This window comes from Phyllobates terribilis, unplaced genomic scaffold, assembly GCF_046119375.1.
Source record: "Phyllobates terribilis strain yellow unplaced genomic scaffold, ASM4611937v1 Scaffold_13__5_contigs__length_258822181, whole genome shotgun sequence".
Lineage (NCBI taxonomy): Eukaryota > Metazoa > Chordata > Amphibia > Anura > Dendrobatidae > Phyllobates > Phyllobates terribilis.
The window spans coordinates 111826016-111850351 of record NW_027362773.1 but is presented as its reverse complement, the minus strand read 5'-3'; the positions used below and the strand labels follow the sequence as shown (position 1 = coordinate 111850351).

The following is a 24336-nucleotide window of genomic DNA, read 5'->3' as shown; positions in this document are numbered from 1 at the left end:
TAGGTGTAAGAGTGAGCAGCTTCAGATTGGAGCCTTGGCAAGAATGTGCCCAACTACACTGTGTGAGCTACAGGGCAATGTCAGTGCACAAATGTATACATGAGGGCAACTTTTAGTCAGTACTTGCTCAGTCAGAAGCAGGAGAGTCCTTAGCCACACCAAGGGTGCACCAAAGCCCCCGATAGGAATTGAAAGGAATTTTCCTTTACCATTAAAATGGACAGTGTAAGTATATATTTTTTTGTTGATCCACTCTTTGACAGAGTAGTTGAGTGATATTTCAGTTTTTCTTTTTTAATAAATTTGCAAAAATTTCTACATTTCTGGGTTTTTTTTCAGTCAAGATGGGGTGCAGAGTGTACTTTAATGAGAAAAAAAATGAACTTCTTAGAATTTACCAAGTGGCTGCAATGAAACAAAGAGTAAAAAATTTAAAGGGGTCTGAAATATATATATATATATATATATATATATATATATATATATATATATATATATATATATATATATATATATATATATTTTTTACGTGCATGGTGCACTTATCGATCGCTACCTTCTTCTGCTCCTCTTCTGGACCAATTGACCACCAATGTGAACAGCCAGATCACATTGCATCTTCTGTGTAGGCCAGAAGTTGTTTTTACCAATGCAGTCCTATGCAAGTCTCATAGGCTTGCATTTACATAGTGACATAGGTATGTACATTCACATGTTAAACGCACACACAAAAAAAAAAAACATAGTAAGAAAAACTGGAGAGATCCTTAAATGGATAAAAATTGTTAAACTGATTTTTTTTTTTCCCCCCCATAAATTTTTTTTTCCCTTAATTGAGCATGTTTTGTTGATTGCTATTAGAAAAATAAAGAAATTGTGAAGTTCAGCCATGTTCCATCTATTCTTCCTCACCATCCTGGCTGTGGCTGTAATATACAGAGTATACTTGTATATATTTTTGAAAAGGGCTCCCAGAAATATATACCTATTAAAACATTACTTTTATTAAATATTAATTAAAAGCACAAATTAGTGATAGCGAAATAGACGTCAAGATCCACAAATAGAAATTAAATAATGACATTGCAAAAAGATCTATCCAATATTTATTTAGTCTGAATGTATATCAAGCCCATCAAACGTATTTTCATAAAATAACCAAAGTCCAAGAGGGGAGAAAATACCACCAAGGGGATAAACTAGTTGATGTCAGAGTACCCTATTACAACCCTAGTTCTGCCCCTGCCTTGCCGCAAAGGATGGCACCCTAAAGTCGCAAACGGCTCCCCGACTCAGCACAGGCTGGTTGTGTTACACCTTAAAAGACTTATTAATGTGCCCACTGATCAGCACCTTGATCCAATAGATCAATAGAAAAACTCCAAGAGGACAAATACACTGCAGGTAAATAATAACATAATAGCTTTATATTCAATTTGTCACAAGTACTCAGAATATCACACTCGACACGTTTCGCCTTAGCAAGGTTCTTCAGGAGTGCATACTGGAAGATAAAAAAAAACAAAACATAATACTTTGCTTAATCAAGTAGGTTTCTGTTTGAAGTATGTGCTGTATAAGAGAAAGATGCCCCAATAGATAGCGTGTGGCTGTAATACAATGGCTGCAGCAGGAGCCTCCCCCCACCTCTGCATTAGGAAACACCGATTGTTAAGTCTCATCCTATTTTGCAAGCCAAGACTCTAAATCAGTCATTCAATAGCCAAAAATTGAACTGAATGAACAGAAAAATTAACTCTGTTAAATACACACAAATTTTTCAAGACAAGAATGAATCCGAGTAGAATCAGAAGTGGATGGGTAAAAAAATGTAGCATTATTCACTTGTCTTGTAATTTCAAAATATCAAGTCTTCGTATGAAAGGACATTAAAATCTGTATTCACAATCCTAGTGTACATTTACCTTTCCCTGGTCTCTTCTGATAGTTATCCTTTTTGAAGCATCATCATGATATGTGAATGACAACCAAGTCTTGTGAAATAACAACAAAAGTCTGTTTCCTCCACCTCCTTTTTTAATAAACTTAAGAACACATTTACCCCACCCCCCCACCCCCAACCCCACCCAGGGGCCCTTGGGCCCAAATTTAAAAACCAAAAAAAAAAAAAAAAACAAAATAAGCAAATAAATGAAAACGGAATTTGAATTGTTTTGTCCGGAGGCTACGAATCATAATCTTCCTCCTCGTCACAGCCAGCGGGCAGCGATGGGGCTGGCATAGTGGGCAAAGCAGCAGGTGCCGAGGGCATGACCGGTACGGACTGAAAATGTCGGAAGGTTGGAGCGGGAGGGGGACTAAAAAAAAAAAAAAAAAAAAAAAAAATAATAGAATCAAGAAATAAAAGATGAAAAGGAGTTAAAGTGTGGTGAAACACCTAAACATATCTCTCTATCTCATTATTAAATATATTAATATACCATCATATTAATACTAATAATACTAATATTAGATATAAATATATACCCCCCCCACCCCCAACATTCATGTATAACTCTAATGCCCAAAAATATGTACCCAGTGGTCACCAATGCAGGTCGGTGACATTTCATGTAATAAGGGTTGTACAGGTCACGTCACATACGTTACCTTTGAAATGAGACTTGGGATTGAATATTTGCAGGTGGGGCAGGACAAATTTCTTCTTCGACTTCCGACTCTGTGCCTTCCGAGTCCTCCTGTTAAAATTAAACTTCTGATTAACCCATAGAATACATAGCCCTTAAAAGGGATCGTGCAGTCCAAAGAAGCTGATGATCTATAGCTCATGGATACCACATCGGAGGGTGTCGGACATATGACATCCCCACCGATCAGAGTTCTTGAATAGGACTTATAACAGCTAATTAGTAGGTGCCAGATGTCCTGACCCCCTCTCCCCCACCGATCTGATATTGATGACATTTCCCAAAGTTGGATCTTCAATATTTTTTTAAAGCAAATAATCCCTTTAAGGCTGGTTTCATACAAATACTTCTTAGATTGCCATTTTCACAGAATTTTAGCTCAAAATAGTTTTTGGGATAAATATTTCATTAAAATATGTAATATCTTAATGTCTTACAGAGACACCTATGGGAAAAATACATGAACAAAATACCCCCAAAAATCACAAATGTTGATAAAAAAAAACAAAAAAAAAACCATTATTAAACATTTGAAAAAAGAATTTTTTTTTTTATTTTTATACAAGGTTTCTAAAAAATAGCCGTAAAGTACCCATTTATCCCCAAAACATTTGTTTGAAAAAAAAACATATGCTCACCTCTTGCTCAGAGTCCGTTTCTGATTGCTTTTTATCTTTTCCTTTCATTGCCGTACCTCCATTTTTCCGACTGCTTCCTGGTTTTCGACCCCTTAGATAAAAATATAAATCAGTTTTTACGATTAAAAGCTAAAACGCAATTGCAAAGCACAAATGGTTTAGGTTGAGGAAGTGCCATAAAACTATGAGCACACAGAAAAACCTGCTGCAAACACGGACGTTTTTACAGGAAAAATATTACATAAAAAAGGCATTTTTTTGGTTGCATATTTTTCCCCCTTTATTAGTATGGGTGTAATTTGCTGCAAAAATGCTGCAAGAATTGATATGATGCAGCTTTCAATCTGCAAGGAAAGAATAAGCAATGTGTGGATGAGATTTCAAAAATCTCATTCACTTTGCTTTTGTCAGGATTCCTGTTGTCCTTTTACAATTTGACCACTTGTGGCTGCTATTGTTCACCTTAATTGTGCTGCAATCCCACTCCTTACCACTGGAGGCTGCTGTTGTATTCTGCAATTGCCCTTTACTAAGAAGATTTTGAACCTGTGGGATCCATCTTGTTTCCTGTTTGGGCCTACTTAAAGCCGCATGGATCTCACTCATTGCTTGAGTATGGTGTCTAGCTGTTTAGTCTTGTTTCAGTCTCCAGTTCTTGAACATTCTTACCCAGACTGTTCTCACCTATCTACGGATTGTTTCCTACAACTTCGAGAACTTCTACTACCGCTTGCTGTTCCTGCTCGTGCTCCTTCGGCCACAGGTTTCCAGTGGTACTTCGCCAGTATTTAAACAGCTTTACAGTAAAACGCTACGTTTTTTTCCCCCAACAAAAACGCGTGTAAAAAAAAAAAAAAGGCAACATGTGAACATACCCTAACGGAATTTAGAGGGGGAACTATAAAGGTACCTTGTGCAACAACTTCCTTGTTCCCCTGCTAATTTCCTGTTCGTGTGCCATCAGCCTGTTTTACGTGTTGCCTCTGATGACATTGCTCCTGCCATCGACAAGAGCGCGGTCATTTGAAACTGAAAGAATTGGTTTCCTAAATTAATTTACAGAGCTGATATTGAGTGCAGTGTCCCCAAATGCAGGAGGAGCTGCAAAACCTAGGTGGTGGCTAGTAAAGTCTCATAGATTGTAAGCAGAAACCTTTCCTTCTGTTTGTACTGTAAAAGATAATAATGGCAATTACTATTATTACTAAAAGAAAAGAACTTGCTACCTCCGCGACACCCTTTCCCCTTCCGTGTGATTGTCTTCATTCTCTCCCTGCATATCTGGGACAGTGGCGACCAGATCCTTTAAGAAGTCAAACTGCTGCTCGAGTTCTATACACTGTTTCCTGTAAAGATGAAGACAGAGGTGATTAGGAAATAAAAAGTCAGGAATAATAGCAATCCTTTTCCAACAAACCCTTTGCAAATAGAGCAACTCATGGAAAGCGATAGCTTGGCATTAAATCATTGTCAAAAAATAAAAAACAATAAGTAAAAAAGCGTGCCGTTATGTCAAGAACAAATATAGTTGACAAAGTATCGATACAAGTTGATACCGTACACTTAAAGCAAACAGGTCAGCTACAAAAATGCTTTTTACCTGCTGGTAAAGGGCATTTAAACCATGTTAGGCTGGTTAATTGAAGCTCAGGTACAGGGAGAAAATTTAGTTTTATTCTCCCTGCAGCTGCTTGCAGTCATCAGGGATGGTGCCTGGAGCAATCACAGTCACTGCTCACTACATAGTGGGTGCGCAGTTATCACTCTCCTGCCCTTTGAGCGACAGTCGGCTCTGCAGCACCGCCGTGATGATTGGAAGCGAGGAGCTGCAAGGAGAATAAATCTTCATTTCTCCCTTTAGACACTCTTCCATATAACTACAGGTAAAGAGCATTTTTTTTTTGCCTTAACTATGGGGTTTTGGACACGAAAACAATATATCGTCTATCCACAGCATGGGTGATAACAGCACCTCCCTCTATAATCCGGTACACTCTGATGAACTTTAGTCTACCAAAGCAAATTCAACGCCTATGTATTATTACATGGATCCCTTAGATCTGATGAGGCTGGTGTACTTTCTTGGAAACTCCATGGCACAACAGCTTTTTGAAATATTAAACTCAGTCTCTGCCCACCTAGCCTGATGGACAGCTCCTCAGTGTACCTCCTTCCTGCTGAGATCTCACACTGCTCAGAAGAAGCTGCAGCTGTCAATCAGGCTGGGTGGGCAGAGACGGAACACGCTTGGACTCACTCTTCAGCAGGACTGCTAGGAGAATGATAAAAAAAAAATACATCTCAGAATTTTTATAAGGTAAGTACAGCAGTCTCATCAGGTCTAAAATCAGATTAATAATATATACAGTTTGCACGGTGAAATATGGTGACAGATCCACTTTAACATATGCTCTACAGCACGAGGAACTTCTCTCTACATCGTGATAAAAATATTGTGTGCACAACAAGCTCAATTAAAGTGCTATTTAAAACCCCAGCAGTGTGCGGATTTATTCTCGCTCAATACTAAGCAGCATGCCGCCGATAGCACTAGATTGAGATCTAATCATGCAGAATATTTCATAGCTTTTTCTGTCGACACAGCCGTATGAAGATTCGCTTTTGCAATTTAGAATGACACCAATTCAATGGGCTGAAATGGGAAAAATTGCAAAAATAAATAAATCAAAATACAAAGTCTGAAAAGATTTTTTGGGAGTTTTGTTTTTACTATGTTCGTTCTTAATTAAAAATAACTCTGAAATGTCGTCATTCTCCAGGTCCGTACGATTGTGCCGCTACTAAACTTGCATAGATTTTTTTTTTCCATCGAAATAAAGAAAACAAAAATTCAGAAGTTTGTAAAAATAAAGTTTTTGCTTTGCGTCACCATTTTCCGAGACCTGGTAACTTTTATTTTTCTGTCGATGTATTTTCCAGTACGTCCCCATGACAGCACCATAGGAGGAGTAATCCCATATGCTCTGTAGGGACAGGAAGCACAAGAGGTTAAAAGCCCTCCCACCCCCAACCTCCTCAGTGTTTTTCCTGTCCCTACACAGGACAGGGAGTACAGGAGGAGCGCTGGTGCAGGGAGCACTGGTGCGGAAATACGTATTACTCACAAGGGCCCCGGGGGATCGGGGGGGCCGCGGCTCTCTCCCTCCCGCCGCCCAGTGGGTCCTGGGCCGACACTCCCTGTCGAGAGTCCCTCAGCCATCCGGTGTGCTGGAGCCTCCGGGTGCCGCTTCCCTATGGCTGGGGCTCTCGGCGTCCTGCATTGGGCGGGTCTGGCTTCTCCTGGCTTCAGGACCGCCCGGCGTCGACACCGGAAGTTCGGGGATGACGACTTCTGGTCGGCGGTCGCGCGGGAGATTCAAGCGCGGTTCGACCAGACGCCAGTGGAGCAGGAGAACATGACAGGATGACCAGGTAAGGTATAAAAAGGGGGGCTGGGGAGCATCAAAGGCAGGCTTACAGCTTCGGCTCCCCTGGCAGCACAATGGCTGATGTGTCACACCCCGATACCCTCCCTGTATCGACCCACAGTCATGTAAGTGTACCATTACATTTCAGATGGTTAATGGAACTTGTCCTTACCAGGCCCTCCATATTTTTTTTTTATAGGATATCTCTGTGCAGTTACCACCTCCTTCTGAAAAAAAGAAGGATGCAGGGAAAAAGGCCACAGTGAAATCCATGAGGTGCCTGGATTGTAACATCAAACCTCCCGACTCATATACAAAAGTGTCTATGTGCTGAATGTAGAGCCTCCATGCTAAAGGAGGAGCACGGGGCTTTATTAAATGAGATGCGTAGTATAATCAAAGAAGAAGTTCAGGCTTCTATTAAGTCTCTGCAGCCCCCAGGTTCAGGGGTCCAGGATGTCCAGGAACCCAAAAGACCCAGAGAAGATATAGCACCATCTTCTGAGGGTGAAATCGACCCATCCGGCGACTCAGACAACAGTGAGACCATCAGTCCACCTCAGGGCAGGGAACGGAAAAAGTATATGTTCCACTCAGATGGCATGGATATTCTTCTACGAGCTGTCCGAAACACGAAGCAGGTAGAAGAGACGGAGAAGAGCAGTAACATTCAGGATGAGATGTTTGGTGGTCTTAGAACCCAGAGATCCATGGTTTTTCCTGTTAATGCTCATGTGAAAGACATGATACTGGAGGAATGGGAGGATGCAGAGAAGAGACTCTATTCCACGAGACTTCCGCGCCCGACTCTCCTTTGATCCAGAAGACACCAATGTTTGGGACACTATTCCTAAGATTGACGTCCCAGTGACCAAGGTGGTCAAGAAAACCTCTATCCCCTTTGAGGATTCATCAGGACTTAAAGATCCTATGGATCGGAAGGCGGATGGACTTTTGAAAAAAGCCTGGGAAGCCTCGGTGGCAGTTAAGTCGAATGTCGCTGCTACATCTATTGCCCGATCCATGAAAGTCTGGCTAGAGGAGCTAGAGGGTCACATACGGGATGGCAGCCAGAGGGAATCTCTCCTTCAATCATTTGCCCCTATTAAAAATGGCAACGTATTTTATTTTTATTTATAACGAATCGGTCAGATTTGCGGCCAGAAATAATGCATTTTCCAACTCAGCCCGAAGAGTTGTTTGGTTAAAGACATGGTCTGAGGATACAGCTTCTAAGAACAAGCTGTGCTCCATTCCATTTTCAGGGATCACAGTATTCAGACCAGTGTTGGATAACATACTAGAAAAAGCCTCCGATAAAAAAAAAAAAAAGGGCTTCCCTGAGGAGAAAAAGAAGGAGCGGCCCTTTCGCAAACCTTTCCCCTCCCGTAAATATAACACTCAGAAAAAGGGGGGGGGGGGGGTCTACAAACTGGAGTTTTAATAAGGGGAACAAAGATAAAAAAAATACCAGCCCAGTACTAGTTCCCGTCCAAAACGGCAATGGCTATTAAGGTTTTTCTAAAACAGTTAGTATCCAGGGATTTTGAGTGACCCGATGCCAACAACTATAGCGCAGGGTTACAAGATAGAGTTTTCTCAAATCCCCCTCAAAAATTCCACCTGACAGAGGGTTCCCCTACCTCACTTTCCCATCTACATGCAGACATAGAGAAGCTTCTACAATAGAAGGTTATTGTTCCAGTTCCAGAACACGACCAACATCGGGGCCATTACTCCTCTCTATTTTCAGTAAAAAAACACATCAGGGGAATTCCATACAATTATCAATCTGAAGCCCCTAAACCGATGGGTCCACTACAAAAAATTCCGCATGGAATCAGTGAGATCAGCCATTCCTCTAATAAACACAGATGCGGTAATGTGCACCCTGGACCTCAGGGATGCATATTACCACCTGCCGATACATTCCTCAAGTCAGCAATATCTGAGGTTTGCACTACCATCAGGCAGTCAGATTCTACACTACCAGTTCCTATGTCTTCCCTTCGACCTCTCATGTGCTCCCAGAATCTTTACGAAGATCATGGCAGAGGTGGTAGCCTATATCCGACTCAGGGATATTACCATCATTCCGTACTTGGACGACTTCCTGTTGGTGGCAGGATCCCCTCTAGGTATGACGCAACATCTGGAATTTGTCCTACAGACATTAACCAGCCTGGGTTTAATTGGATTTTTCTTTGTTCACAATCTTGTCCCAAGTACTTCACGCATATTCCTGGGAGTCTATCTCGACTCCCAAATACGCAAATACGAACGTCTTCTCTCCCGGAAGACAAGATGATCTCAATCCTACAAAGGATTCGTTCTTTTGCAAGAGAGAAAAAAAAAACCTTTCAATTCGAAAGGCAATGAGTATTTTGGGAATCATGACATCATACATCACCTGCGTCAGATGGAGCCAGTTCCATTCCAGGCCTCTACAGAAATGCATCCTGGAAGTGACAGACAGACATTAGAATTACCTAGACATGAAGATGTCTTTGTCCAGAGACGTCCAGGACTCTCTACACAGGTGGCTCGACCAGAAGAATCTACAGAAGGGAGTGCAGTGTATTCTGGAAACATGTCTTTTAGTGACCACAGACGCAAGTCTCTCAGGATGGGGAGCTTGAGTGGGAGAGTGTTATCTTCAAGGAACATGGTCCACAGAAATTCGGACCCGATCATCGAATTTTCGGGAACTACAGGTGATTTGGGAAGCCCTACAGAGAAGCCGGGCTGTCTTGAGAGACAGACATGTGAAGATCTTGTCGGACAACATCACGGCAGTCTCCTTCATCACACATCAGGGCGGACCAAGACATCCACTTCTCCAGTCTCTGGCCAACAGGATATTCTTAGGTATAGAGAAGATGGTGAGCTACATTTCAGCAGTTCACCTTCGGGGATCTGACAATCAAGAGGCAGACTACCTCAGCAGGCGACAAATGAAGGCTTTGGAATTAGAACTGAATGAAGAGGTGTTCCAACTGACTTGCAGATGGTGTCAGCCTCACATAGACATGTTTGCATCCAGAACAAATGCAAAGACGACATCTTTCTTCTCTCTCGACCCAGGAGATCATCCTCTGTCAGTGGATGCCCTCTCAGTATTGGGGAGAGGGTCTAACATATGCCTTCCCACCTGCTCCCCTAATTCAGAGAGTGCTGCGGAAGATTCAGGAAGATCGGGCGACAGTCATGGCAATTGTCCCATTCTGGCCAAGGAGAAGTTGGTTCTCCCTTCTACGTCATCTAGCGTTGGAAGACCCAATCATTTTACCATTACAGGAAGATCTTCTGACGCAAGGTCCACTGTTGCATTGGAATCTTCAAAAACTCCAGCTTTCAGCCTGGCTTCTGAAAGGGAGATCCTGAAGACCAAAGGCGTATCCGCCAGAGTGATCCAGACTATGCAGGCTAGTAGAAAACTTGTAACCTAAGCCATATATTAAAAAGGTCTGGAGGACTTTTTGTCAGTTCAACAGGACGGTAGACACCTCTCAACCAGACATCCCTGCGATCCTGGATTTCTAGCAGGCGGGATTTGACACAGGTCTTAGACCCAGTACCTTGAAGGTGCAGACTGCAGCACTAAGTGCTTTCTTCGACACATTTTCCTCGCATCCCTGGATAATCAGATTTGTCAAGGCAATCCAGAGACTTAAGCCTACCCAGAGAATTTCTTCCCCTCCGTGGGATCTGAATCTTGTCCTCAGAGTCCTTTGCAAACCTGCCTTCGGCCTAGTTCATGAATTAGAAATAAATAACTTGACTCTGAAAAGGGTCTTCTTGGTGGCAATTACCAAGGCTAAAAGGTTGGGTGAAATCCAGGCTCTCTCTGTTGTCGAGCCATATATGCAGATTTGGGATGATTGCATCATTCTCAAACTGGATCCAAGTTTCTCCCCGAAGGTGGTGTCATCGATGACCTTAAACCAAGAAGTGGTTCTTCCCTTCCATCATTCTGCAAAAACCTTAGAAATCCGAGGGAGGAAGAGTTCCACCATCTCGATGTCCGCAGAGCAGTGTTGGCCTATTTGGAAGCCACTCAGAACTGGAGATTAGACTCTAATCTTTTCATACAGTTCGGGGGGGAAAAATAGAGGTAGGAAGGCTTCAAAACCATCCTTAGCTAGATGGGTCACATCCATGATTAATCTAGCATACCTTTCAGAAGGACAGCCTCCCCCTGAAACTATCAAAGCCCATTCCACCAGAGCAATTTCCACCTCATGGGCAACTAGAGCAGGGGCTACCATTGAACAAATATGTACCGCAGCCACATGGTCAGCACATACTACTTTCTGCAAACACTGCAAGCTAGATGTTCTCTCACAGCAGAGATCTGCGTTTGGTAGGAAGGTACTTCAGGCAATTATCCCACCCTAAGCTATGGAGTTCTTGGGTATACTCCTATGGTGCCGTCATGGGGACGTACTGAAAAACCGGAATTAGTCTTACAGGAGTCCACATGACAGCACCCTTATTTCCCTCCCTATATTGCTACTGTAGGTGACTTTAACATATGTCTAAGCAGTCTAGAATAAAATTTTGTTGTACCCAGCCAATGTGGTTCTTGGAAAATCACTGAGGAGGTTGGGGGTGGGAGGGCTTTTAACCTCTTGTGCTTCCTGTCCCTACAGAGGATATGGGATTACTGCTCCTATGGTGCTGTCATGTGGACTCCTGGAAACATAATTACCAGTAAGACTAATTCCGATTTTTTTGCGTGGCAAGAGGCCGCTTTAATTGATACTAATTTGGGGTACTATTTTGATAGTTTGTTATTGCATTTTTTTTTTGGGTCATGAGGGGAAAATCTGAGAGCGGAGAGTGATGACTGTAGAACCGCAATTCTGCCTTTTGATTTTTTTTCTTTTTACGGCTTTACACTTTATGGGTCAATTGTTATTATGTATTGATAGATCGGACGTTTACGGACACACCAATACCATAATATATTTATTTTCCCTCTTATTTCCTTTATTTTTAATGGGGCTAAAGTTTGTTTTGTTTTTTTTTTAAAAAAATTTTTGTTTGTTTGATCACCCTTTGGGAATTTGTACCTGCGATCACATTGCCGGTCTGAACTATCAATCTCAGGAGTGTACCGCCCAGCAAGCAGGAAATAGGGAGGCAGAGGAGCGGTGCGCTCCTGAAGAATGAAGATGAGCACATCCTTTTAATATAAATAGGGCTTATAATTTATTATCTAAAATATTATAAAAAGATGTGAACCCTTAATTAAAGGGATAGTGGCTGTCACCACGTTTTTTGCCCCCTAATCTGAGCAGTATGTGAAAATAGAGACTCTGATTCTAGCGATGTGTCACTTACTGGGCTGCTTGTTGTAATTTTGATGAAATCAATGTTTTATCAGCAGGAGATTATCAATAGAGGACTAGTAACCTGCTGCCATTTAGTCCTCCATACTCATGAGCTGTGTAACCCCATCCCCACCACTGATTGGTAGCTTGCTCACAGTGTACACAGGAAGCTGCCAATAAGTAAGTCATACATCACTGGAATCAGGGTCTCCGGCGAGGGTGCTGGGTGTCAGACCCCGACCGATCAGACATTCATGACCTAATCAATGATAAAGTAGTGGACAACCTCTTTAATTACACTGACAATCAACAAAGTCAAGATTTTCGTATAGTAGAAGAAAAACTCACAGGTGTGAAGTAGTCATGGTCTTTGCACTTCGAGACTGTGTCACCTGACAAGCTTTTTTCAATAGCGACTCCAGGAATAGCTCAAGTGCACGGGCTAATGAAACGTCAAGGAGTTTAATCATTTATATGGGGCAGCTGTCAGTTCCGAAATCTGTAACAAAGTAAGAGCAGGTCCTTGTGTGGGGACCTTCTGCTAAGAGAAGCCATAACCGAGGTTCTCCGCGCACATCTTTAGTATGTGAACATAAAGAAAAATGTTATTCACACCTATCCAGCAGGTTTCTAAAGCAACGATATGACTTCCATAAGTGCAAGATCACCCACCCAGGGACCCAGTGCTGCCAAGATCAACCACCCAGGGACCCGGAGCTGCCAAGATCAACCACCCAGGGACCCGGAGCTGCCAAGATCAACCACCCAGGGACCCAGTGCTGCCAAGATCAACCACCCAGGGACCCGGAGCTGCCAAGATCAACCACCCAGGGACCCGGAGCAAGATCAACCACCCGGGGACCCGGTGCTGCCAAGATCAACCACCCGGGGCTGCCAAGATCACTCCCCAGGGACCTGGTGCTTCTAAAACTCCCCTTAAAGGGAATAAATTCTCAAAGAAAACCCAAAACCTATAAATTAGGCATTATTTTGTATTACGTGAACTTAAAGAGTAAAAATCACCAATACGGAGGGGGGGTACCCTTCATATTTAAGAAAACAATGGCAGCTTCAGATGGATGTTAATTAGTGAAACTGCCAAATAAAAAAAATGCTGGTAAATGTCCCTAATGGCCTCCTAAAAAGGTCCAGAGTTTATAGCAAAAGTCAAGTCCGAAAGTCCAGGTTGTGGGATTCAATCATGCAGAACGTGGCCCTTCTTGCAAGGAAAGCATGAGATCTCATGCTTACACTGAGGGGCTGCAGAGTGTGGGAGAATCCCGCTTTGCATGCAGGGATTCCAAAATCTACAAGTTTGGACCCGATTTTTGCTAGAGAGGGCCATTAGAGACACACGTCAGCATTTTAACAGATTTTTTAATAAATGTTAATTTATAAAACCACCAAATCAGAAATAATAAAAATGCAGAAATAAATAAAAAGGGCAGCCACAGATTGGGGATGGCTACACTATGCATATTTATAGGTAAAAATATGAAATGGGACAACCCTTTAAAAACAAAAAAAAAGTCCTTCAATAAAATTGTACATTACATAATCAAGAATGATTCTTCAATGCAAGCAGTCCGTTCTCAGAGTTAAGCAAGTGAAAGAAAAAATGAAGATATTTAGAAATTTTGCATAGAGTTATACAGCTTTTTTCTCCTCCCCCCCCCCCAATTAGTCCATTCTTTGAGGAGCTCATAGGAATGCATGGGGAAAATAACTTCCAATCATCAAAAGATTCAGTGCGGATCTCAGTGTATTACGGCACCCAGGAACAAGGCAGATAATAAAGCATTAATGACTTTGGGGTTGTATGTATTTGTCGGATTACAGTTAAAATTATTAATTCATTAAAGTCATCTTTTCACTATGTAGATAAAGAAGGTGGCGCTGGAATTTTATCAACTTTTTAACATTTACTTAGACATTAAAGCTAAAGACTTTTTGCAAACTGGGAGTTGCACGTGTATATTGTACAAGTAAAAAAATAAAAAGAACATTAATAATACATAAAGGCATGCATTAATATACTCAAAGGATACAAATTATGACAGGAACAGCTGCCGCAACTTTGCCTATTTCTTCATCAGTCTGCATAATCTTCTTGATCCTTGCCTATAATCCAAAATTAAAAAAAATAATAATAGTATATATAAGTGTGTGTGTGTGTGTGTGTGTGTGTGTGTGTGTGTGTGTGTGTGTGTGTGTGTATATATCTTCAATATTTATTAACCAATTTAAAACTACTTTTAAATTAGGTTCATTGCCACCACATTCACATAAATATATAATACTTATATGGTTGTCAAAATGTAAAAAAAAAAAAATTATTGTTTGGCTTTATTACTTGCATTCCCGGTTTTTGCTCTGAATCGCAGCACAGACCAGCAGCCGTCCGTACTGATTCACAAGAGAACATAGATCACAGATCAGAAGTAGAACGTTGGACACTTTACCATTTCATTTGAAAAAAAAATAACACATTAAGGCTTTGTGCCCACGATGCGTTTTTTAAGCGTTTCCGCAGCGGCAAAAACGCTGCAGAAACGCGTAAAAACCGCATGGTAGAAGGCCTGCCATGTTCCCAATGATAATCCGCATGTGCTGTGCACATGCTGCAGAAATTTCCGCTGCGGATTATCATTGTGGAAAAAAGCGCAGCACGACCAATTATTTTGCAGAAGTGCTGCGTTTTCGCCGCCATTGACTTGCATTGGAACGCATGGATTCCGCATCACTGGATCTGTACATGCGGAGCGTTGCAATGTGCGGATGGTACCCGGGTGTGGAGGACAGGAGACTCTCCTCCGGACCCGGATACCATAGAACCTGTAAAAAAAATAAATAAAATAAAAAATAAATATTATATTTACCTTCTGATGGCCCCCGATGCGCTTGTCCTCCCTTACCGGCAGATCGCGGTGGACTGAAGGACCTGCGCTGACGTCATAGTCATGTGACGGCAGGTCCTTCAGTGTACCGCAAGCTGCCGGCAAGCCAGGACGGAGCGAAGCAAGACTGCGGGGGCCATCAGAAGGCAAGTATAGATTTATTTTTTTTATTTTTTACCATTCTTTCGGTCACACTATATAAATCCATGCCGTTTGCATGGATTTATATAATGTGACCAAGTTGTCAAGCACTTTCCAAGTGATGCTAAAATCGCTTGGAAAGCGCTTGTCAACCCGCATGTGGAAATGCCAGTGAAGAACGATTCACATCCACATGTCCCTGGCAGGAAAAACGCATGTACAATCCGCATGTACAATCCACATGCGTTTTTTTCTGCCAGGGAGATGCTGAAAAGCTCAGGAAAAATCCAGAGCATTTCTGCATCGTGGGCACATAGCCTTAAAAAAATTGATGGCGACAGATCCCAAAAAAGCTGTGCCCCGGCCGTGTCCACCATCGTGCAGCTTCCTCTCTTCCTTATTTTTACAAGTTTGTAAACGTCTGGGAAGTGAGGAGACAAGTCGAAGGAGTTTTGGGAGAGTAACGTTGTCCCGTTCTTGACCGATTTTGGATTCCCACACTCCGGGAGTCGCAACAGGAGTTTGTTTCATTTCATAATGCGCCAAATGTTTTCTATAGGTGAAAGGTCCGGACTGTCTGCAGCCAGTTTATCCCCTGAACTCTTATTCGGCCGAGCCATGCTGTTGTGATAGATGCAGTTTGGGGTTATCATTGTCTTGCTGAAATATACACTGTCTTTTCTGAAATAGACATTGTCTGGATGGCGTATATGTTATTCTAGCACCTCTATATAATGCTCAGCATTGATGGCGCCTTTCAAGTGTGCAATGCCGATGCCATAGGCACTAATGCAGCCTCCATACCATCAAAGATGCTGAAAGTGCGGGTCCCTCTCCTCTTGCGTCCACAGTAGAAAGAATAGAATTCTACTCGAATTTTCCAAAAACCGGTATTCCCCAATTTTTTTTTTTTTTTTAACCTTCCACGCTAGTGATTTTGGAATGAGAGGCAGTGATCAGAAGATGTGGGGAGGTCCCAATATCTCTCCGCTCTCCTATCTGGCCCCACAACATAATAAGGGACATTGAAATCATAGAGAATAACATCCCGGGGAAAATCTGCAAGAACAAAAGAATTAAAACTTTGCCTTATCCACAGGACTCAGCGTCTGTGGTTTCCATTAAGAATTTCCCATTTTGATTCATCCGACCACAGAACAACTTTCCATTTTGCCTCAGTCTATTAGAAATGAGCTAAAACCCAGAAGACACGGCAGCGTTTCTGGATTGAGCTATGCGGTTTCTTCTTTGCATGACGGAGCTTTACCTTACATTTGTAGATTGCTTGGCAGCCTGTGTTCACAGACCATGATTTCTGGACGTGTTCCTGAGCCCAAGCAATGATTTGCATGACCGAATCATGCCTGTTTATAATGCTGGGCCGCCTGAGGGCCCGGAGATCATGAGCATCCAATATTCACTGTTGGCCTTGTCCACATGGATTTCTCCAGAATATCTGATGTTATTATGCACTGTAGGTGGTGGAATAATCAAAGACTTTGCAATTTTAACTTGAACATTTTCCTGAAATTGATCCACATATGAATGAACCTCCAACCATCTTTACTCCTGAGAAGAGACTCTGCCTCTCTATCATGCACTTTATACACAGTCAAGTGACTTAATTGAAAACTGACCTTTCATCTATTTGTCATTAGTACCACTTACTTTTTCAGCCTTTTGTTAACCCTGTCCCAACATTTTTGGAATGTCATCAATTACTAAACTAATTATTTTTTGTCAAATGACACGGAAGAATGTCCGATGTTCAACTTCTGATCTGTGTCCACATGTTCAACTGTGAATAAAATATAGTGGTAAGAGATTTCCATATCATTGTGTTCTTGTTTCCATTACATTTTACACAGTCACAACTTTTTTTGTATTGGGGTTGTGTATGAGTTTGTATATATATTATACATACACATAATGCAGCTACAGTGCTCTAACAGATAATAAAGAAAAATATAATATAATATAATATAATATATATATATATCACATATTCCAAAGAAATACTAATGCAGCCTGCGGGTGCTAGATCTCCCAGGGACAACCATTGAGAAGGGCTCCATAGACATAGACACATACATATACACACACACACACACTTAAAGGGGTGGTCCAAAACCAAAATTGTATCCTAAATGTTTCTATTTAATGCAATGTAATCACTTTTCTAAAATAGTTTAGTTAAAAATTCACTACCGCTTCCCCTTTTTTTCCACTTCCTTTTGGTCAGGGCTGTGGAGTCGGAGGCGGTATAAAATGGACCAACTCCTAAATTGAGTACAGTAGTTCAATGCAGTTTGTGGGGAATATTTTTTCTTAAGAATTTGGGAAAGTTATGAAATGTTCTATAAATAAGGGCAGCACGGTGGCTCAGTGGTTAGCACTGCAGCCTTGCACCGCTGGGGGCCTGGGTTCAAATCCCACCAAGGACGACATCTGAAAGGAGTTTGTATGTTCTCCCTGTGTTTGTGTGGGTTTCCTCCGGGTTCTCTGGTTTCCTCCCACACTCCAAAGACATACTGATAGGGAATTTAGATTATGAGCCCCAATGGGGACAGTGATGATGTCTGTAAAGCGCTGTGGAATTAATGGCGCTATATAAGTGAATAAAATAAATAAATAAATGTCTGTCCTATTCCTGATCTGGACTTTTAGCTGAGATGAATCTGTGCTGCAGTAAATGTATCACTTAAACATAAGCCGTGTATGAGGGAGTCAGAGCCATGGAAATTGAGGAGTCGGAGGTTTGGATTACCGACTCCTCCCTGCTTTTGGTGGCATTTTGTCTGAGAATCCCTAGTGCATGCTGGGCTATTCAAACTGGACATCATCAGGGGGCAGAGCCTGCTTTCCCCACCCTGAAACGAAGAGTCATCAGTGATGTCTGTTTCAGAGGTCGGTCTAGTTCCTGCTGTACTGAGCATGCAGCGGTTGCTATATTTCTTTTGAATGCAGGGACAATGCACTCCCTCGCCATCTCAAATGAGAAGTGACAAGCCAACAACAGCGAGCACTGTCAATGTGCATTGAAAAGTAGAGAACGTGGTGAGCAGGGAGAGCAGTGATCAACCCCAGAAACAGACTATTACATTAAAGGGGTTGTCTGGCACTATTTTATTCATCCTTAGGATACGTCATCAATGTCTGATCGGTGGGTGTGCAAAACCCGGCACCTCAGCTAATCAGCTGTTTTGGATGTCGGCGGCGGCCGGAAGTACTCAGTTACGGAGCTGCACAGCTCCATCGATGGAATAGTGGCCGCGGCTGGGTACTGCACATCCCCCCTATTGATTTGAATAAGGGGCGGATGTGCAGTACTATTCAGTTGATGGAACTGTGCAGCTCCGGCTGAAACCAGTAACAACTGATCGGCGCAGGTGCCAGGTGTCGCACCCCCACCAATCAGACATTGATGACCTATCGTAAGGATAAGCCATCAATGTTAGTCCCAGACAACCCTTGTCAACTGCTTTTACACTGATGTCCTGTCCTTAGGATAGGTCATCAATGTCTGATCGGCCGAGGTCCGACACCCAGCACCCTAGCTGCTATTCGTGTCGGCCAGAACTCAGTTAAGGAACTGCTCCATCTACCTGTAGTGGTCGCCGCAGGGTACTACACATCCATCTCCTATTCAAATCAATAGGAGGCGGATGTGCAGTACCCTGCGGCGGCCACTACAAGTAGATGGAGCAGCTCGGTAAGGGAGTACTGGCAGCCACCACTAACAGCAGCTGATCGGCGAGGGTCTTACCCTCGCCAATCAGACATTGATGACCTATACTAAGGACAGGACATCAGTGTAAAAGTAGTGGGCAACCTCTTTAAATTTAACTGGTCCACCCCTTTAAAAAGGTTGTCCAGTACTAGGACAACCCCTTCTTGAACAAAATGTTTGGCCCTGATTATAGGCTTTTTTATTTTAGCGGGTCCAAACATTTAGTCCAAGAAGGAGGCTGTCCTAGTAGTGGACAATCCCTTTAAGCATACTGACCTGGAGAATCATGCGGCCATGGCACAATAAGTGCTGAACATACGAGACCCATGAAATCAAAATGTCAGAATTACATTATTTCCTCCCCGCATTTGGAATTTTCTCTTTTTTTTTCAGTCCATTATATGTTAAAATGAACAGCGTCATCAAAAAACTACAACCTAAACATACCTAAGCTACAAAAAATAAATAAAAATATTCCCTCACACCCATGTGGGTGAAAAAAAGAAGAAAGAAAAAAAAAAGTAGCGGCTCTAGGAAGAAGAAGAGGCAAAAAGCACCAAAATGATTCATCCTCCAGTCATGAAGAGGTTAATACACAGGCCAGAAAGTGACCAGATCAGTAATGGAGGAGGTAGGAGATCCAGTGCTCGAGCTGGGGGGGGGACAGAACACAAAGATGGACGCAAAGTCCAGCCAATGAGAGACACACAACAGCAGGACAGAAAGTCGCAGGCAGCAGCGGCCATAGAGAAAGGCTGGGGCGCTCCACACAACACACAGGAGGCGCGCAGTCACACGGTGCGATAGTTACAAACACAATTAACCCGTGGAGGACATAAACATGTCCCCTCCCCCTCCTGGGAAATGCGACAGGTAATGAAGAACTAGGCCGCAGACCCACCGGCGGGAAGCGGGCGTTGTACTTCTTCTTCTTGCTCGGCATCGTCGAGTGAGGAGGACGACTGTGACCCACCGGGGGCAGCGAGACCCGAGAACGAGCCACACACCGCAACCGCCGAGAATACTAGCAAGCGATGTTCGCCGGGAGTGGTTTAATAAAGTTTTGTTCTATTGTCAAAAAAAAAAGAAAAAAAAAAAGATGCTTCCTGGTGACTGCAGTAGGTTGTTCGCGAAGTAGCTGTTATTAAAGTTATTGAAGAAAAAAAAAAGTTCTGTATTCGTGAGGCGTAAAGTAGGAGGGGACTTCCTTTGCGGCACTGAATTTCGCTTGTTAATAAAGTTTACAATAACACAAACCTGTAGAAGCTCCGCCCCACAAAGATGGCTAACGTCGTCTAGGCAACAGGGCCTAGTACCGGAAGTGTAATATTGAGGACCGGCTACAGCGGAGTCTCGCCTCTAGTAAGACTTGTGTGACTTCTCTCCTGTCATGTCTGCGCTCATGGTGTTATTGCTACTGCTGTTGTATTGGTGTGAGGGGCTGGGGAGTGATACAGAAGGAGGTAAAGGGGCAGACATCCCCCCAGCAGTGAGGGGCCACCTGCCCCCTACTAATTAATGACCGGGCTCGGGGACGTTTTTTTTGCCATTTTTATGAACAGAGATGCGCTGTCAATAGAAAGATCACACAATGCGCCTATAAGTTGACGTTTACAGTTTTGTTTACTGTCAGTAACCGCTGCTGTCAGTCACATGACCGCTGCCTCCGATCTGCTTGTGTTTTGTCTTGCAACTTGTTTTCGCTTAAAAGAAATTGCGCTGCCTAACCGCGTGACTGCGCTGTAAGTGTAGAAAGATCAGAAAGCCGCAGGTGGCTCAACGGGGTTTACTGGTTTAAGAAAACTGCTATTTGTTTAAAAACAAACAAAAATATATATATATGCTTTACTTACTCTCCCCGGGTCCAGCGCTGAATCTCCACTTCTGCTCCCAGTGTCTCTTATTGTCTCCAGCTCTGACGTCTCGATGATAACGCTGCAGTTAATCAGTGAGAGCAACGGCTCTCACAAGATACAAGGCATGAACCTCTGAGCTCAGTGACTGGCTGCAGCATTAATAAGTGAGATCAACGGCTCTCACAAGATACATGGCATGAGCCTCTGAGCTCAGTGATTGGCTGCAGCATTAATAAGTGAGATCAACGGCTCTCACAAGGTAGATGGCATGAGCCTCTGAGCTCAGTGATTGGCTGCAGCATTAATAAGTGAGATCAACGGCTCTCACAAGGTAGATGGCATGAGCCTCTGACTCAGTGATTGGCTGTAGCGTTAATAAGTGAGATCAGCGGCTCTCACAAAGTAGATGGCATGAGCCTCTGAGCTCAGTGATTGGCTGCAGCAATAATAAGTGAGATCAGCGGCTCTCACAAGGTAGATGGCATGAGCCTCTGAGCTCAGTGATTGGCTGCAGTATTAATAAGTGAGATCAACGGCTCTAACAAGGTAGATGGCATGAGCCTCTGAGCTCAGTGATTGGCGGCAGCATTAATAAGTGAGAGCAACTGCTAGAATCAGCTGACACCCGGCGGCGATCACCAGGGTGTAATAATAGGTATCTGGTCCAATAGGCCCAGGGCGTAGATACGTATTATTACACTCGACGTTAGAAAGGGGTTAAATGAATAAGATGCTGCCTTTGTACATAGTGATTCAATTACATTATGCCAAGTACTGCTCATATATGTGGGTGGTGGCCCACCGGAGGATTCTCCTTTTCCCCTGTGGGCCAGTCCTGCAGTATAATACAGCCATCACCTGCTTTGTATTTGCTCCTGATTTACTCCTACATAGTGACATTTTTGACTCCAGTCTTTCTGCAGAAGCACTTTAATGGGAATCTGTCACCCATCAGAGCGCTAATATGGGCACAGGTGATAGAAGTGTAAATCTATACTTACCTGTATGTCCCATATTAGCGGTCTTGTGGCTGTGAAATTGCTTTTTATAAAATCCTTTTTCCTGGGCTTGGTGTCCGGGGGATGCCAAGAAATGACCGCCTATATGCTTAATTAAAATATTCCTCCCCTGCACGTCACATCCCGCCCATGTGCCTATAGCTTAAGGCGCATTTTTTTCCTCCCTGCGCTATTTTACTTGTCTGCTCCAGTGCGCAGGCGATTGGAGTCACCGTGACTTCCGCTCCAGTGGTCTCCGGCATGCCCAACAATGAGGTTTGGTCCCCACCTCAAGAAAAAAAAAACAAAGGATCGTTCGTATTCTTGCATGATTAGCTTTTATAAATATATTAATATTATTTTTTTATATCTTTTATCCTTGCAGTTGTGCAAACATGTTAAATTGTGAGGAGGGTGAGCGAGTATCAAAAGGAGCAGAAGACCATGCTGCTGAGTCCATGGCTGCAGATATGGATCCCTGGGTAATCTTTGATGCCCGCAAAACTCCACGAGCAGAATTTCATGAGTGGTTAGAAACATATCGCCCTTCCAGGGTTCCACGTTTTGGAGATTCTGAAGAAGGATCTGGTCCAGTAGGGTGGATTGCTGTTTATGGCCCAGGCTACTGTCCACAGGTTGAAGGTGGCAAGAACCTTCAGGATGCTTGGGAAAAACTCCAAAGTACAGGACGCACAGTTAATTATGAACTTGTTCGCGAGTTAGCACTTAATTACGGAGTAACTTCTGGAAAATGGCTTATGCATTTAGATACTGGATTTAAAGTTGACCACGCCTGGCGTGGAATAGCTACTGCCGTAGTAGAAGGTCGGCTCAACGTTGCTAAAGTGAGTCCTCACCATCCTGAAAGTAAGCACGTGATATGTGTGTATACTCAAGACTTCACCGATGAAGAAAGTATCATGCAAACCGATGCTGTCATTCGAAGTTCAGGTGTAAAATGTTTACTGACATACAAGCCTGATGTGTACACCTATTTAGGCATTTACAGAAACAATCATTGGCAGATATGCCCCACTATCTATGAAAGCCGATTTGATTTGGAATGTATTCCTCGACGGTCCAGAGTTACCAATAAGGTTACGAATCTAGAAGTTAGTTGAAAAAAAAAACAAACAACCCTCAAGTTGCACTAATGCTTAAAAGTCCTATGGAAATAATTTTTCCCAACTGCTATGACTGAGGCTTCATTCAGATGGACGATTTTTTTTCTCATACGATTAAACCAGACCGATTCATTTTGATCAGAATTTGATCAAAGTTGTCATCCGAGTGCAATCCGTTTTTTTTTTTTTCTTTAAACCCATTGATTTGCATTGCTGACTTTGATCCAACCATCAGATGAAAATCGGACATGTCTACAATATTTTCCGTGAACCGAGACAAAAAATAGCCTATGGGGTCGTTCACCTGTCTGTGAAAAACACAGCACTCATACGTGGAAATCGGACATCTGAATGAGGCCTGAGTATAATTTATGTTACTGCTTATGTAGAACTTTTCGTAGTTCATTTATTGATTTTATTAGATTATCTAGTATAATTGTGCCGTAACAGTAAAGCCTTCCAGTCCGAACTGAAAATTTGACTAAACATTGCATATGTACAGTAAACATACCCGGCGTATCACCCGACCCTGCCACCATTCCTTTTGCATCTTCACAAAATTACCACCATAATCAATGACTTCTCTGGGGACAGCATTCTTTCAGAAATAATAGGCTAACAACTTCCACTGCCGCTGACATAGAAGGAATGGACATCATCTTCATGATTATGCATTTCAATGTTTGTATCATTTGTAATATACAGTATATGTATTCCAAATGAATAATTTCTCAGTACAGTAATTAGAAAGGTGAAATACCCCCCCCCCCCCAATGAATTAAAGTAGTTCTCCACTACTTGGACAACCCCTATATTTCCCTCTTGTAAAATAATAACACCTATCCTTACCTCCGGTGCTGTAGCCGTTCTAGCGGTGTCGGCACTGGCTTTCCCGGGGACTGCGTGACTTTATGTCAGGAGATCCCTGTGGCCAGTCAGTGCTGGCTTCACTCTCCTCTCCTTTGGATTATCATATACATTTGGAGGAAGTGAGAGAGCAGCAGCTCTGACTTCCCCTAGATTTATGTGATTTGTGCGACGGCAGGGAGAGTGAAGCCAGTGCTAACTGGCCACAAGGATTGCCTGACATAACGTCACGCAGTCCCCGGGAAAGCCAGTGCCCACAACGCTGGAATGGCGCTAGCACCAGAGTATAGGTGTTATTACTTTACAGGGGAAAAAGCATATGAATTTTGAGTCTTTGTCCAAGTAGTGGACTACTCCTTTAAATTATAAAAAATACATTTGTTTTCAATGGCTTCAGCAAAAATATTTTGAATAAATAAAAATGTTCATAGAAACATTATTTAACATGAGGGTAAAATATAAATTGCTTAATGGGTTTTCACCTAAAAGAAGCCTAACTTTTTTTTTTTAAAGCATGCTTTAAAGGGAACCTGTCAAGTGATTCATGCTGCCTTAACCACGGGCAGTATTAATCACAGACGGACCACCTGATTACAAACATGTATGTTTTAAGCTGAGTTCACACGATGCGTTTTTAATGCGTTTCCGTGGCGTTTTTGCAGTTGCGTAAATG

The 24336-nt window shown here is 42.7% G+C and overlaps 2 protein-coding genes across 3 annotated transcripts; one reads left to right on the top strand and one right to left on the bottom strand.

Moving 5' to 3' along the window:
* Positions 1-2095: 2095 nt before the first annotated feature.
* DRAP1 (DR1 associated protein 1) lies at positions 2096-19912 on the bottom strand. 2 transcript variants are annotated; one of them, XM_073658433.1, is made up of 8 exons: positions 19720-19892; positions 16757-16886; positions 14099-14171; positions 12399-12492; positions 4513-4632; positions 3287-3377; positions 2611-2699; positions 2096-2318 (listed from the first exon to the last, which is right to left on the bottom strand). In XM_073658433.1, exons 3-8 carry the CDS (start codon positions 14151-14153, stop codon positions 2186-2188), a joined length of 582 nt encoding a protein of 193 aa, XP_073514534.1. In that variant the 5' UTR covers positions 14154-14171; positions 16757-16886; positions 19720-19892; the 3' UTR covers positions 2096-2185. The 2 variants fall into 2 exon arrangements, with proteins under 2 accessions (XP_073514534.1, XP_073514533.1); XM_073658432.1 differs by lacking the exon at positions 16757-16886 and having other exon boundaries at positions 2099-2318; positions 19720-19912.
* Positions 19913-19983: 71 nt separating this feature from the next.
* Positions 19984-23523, top strand: CUNH11orf68 (chromosome unknown C11orf68 homolog). The gene is made up of 2 exons (XM_073658431.1): positions 19984-20180; positions 22058-23523. The coding sequence occupies exon 2, from the start codon at positions 22068-22070 to the stop codon at positions 22791-22793; it is 726 nt and encodes a 241-aa protein (XP_073514532.1). The 5' UTR covers positions 19984-20180; positions 22058-22067; the 3' UTR covers positions 22794-23523.
* Positions 23524-24336: the final 813 nt, after the last annotated feature.

Bases quoted from the DNA above. Each gene is read 5' to 3' on its own strand.
- DRAP1 (XM_073658432.1), bottom strand. From the start codon at position 19,761: ATGCCGAGCAAGAAGAAGAAGTACAACGCCCGCTTCCCGCCG. The intron at 4,633-12,398 runs GTGAGTTTTTCT...TCATCTTTACAG, and splicing joins ACCATGACTACTTCACACCT to GAAACAGTGTATAGAACTCG. The intron at 2,319-2,610 runs GTAACGTATGTG...TTTTTTTTTTAG, and splicing joins TCCCAAGTCTCATTTCAAAG to TCCCCCTCCCGCTCCAACCT.
- CUNH11orf68 (XM_073658431.1), top strand. From the start codon at position 22,068: ATGTTAAATTGTGAGGAGGGTGAGCGAGTATCAAAAGGAGCAGAAGAC.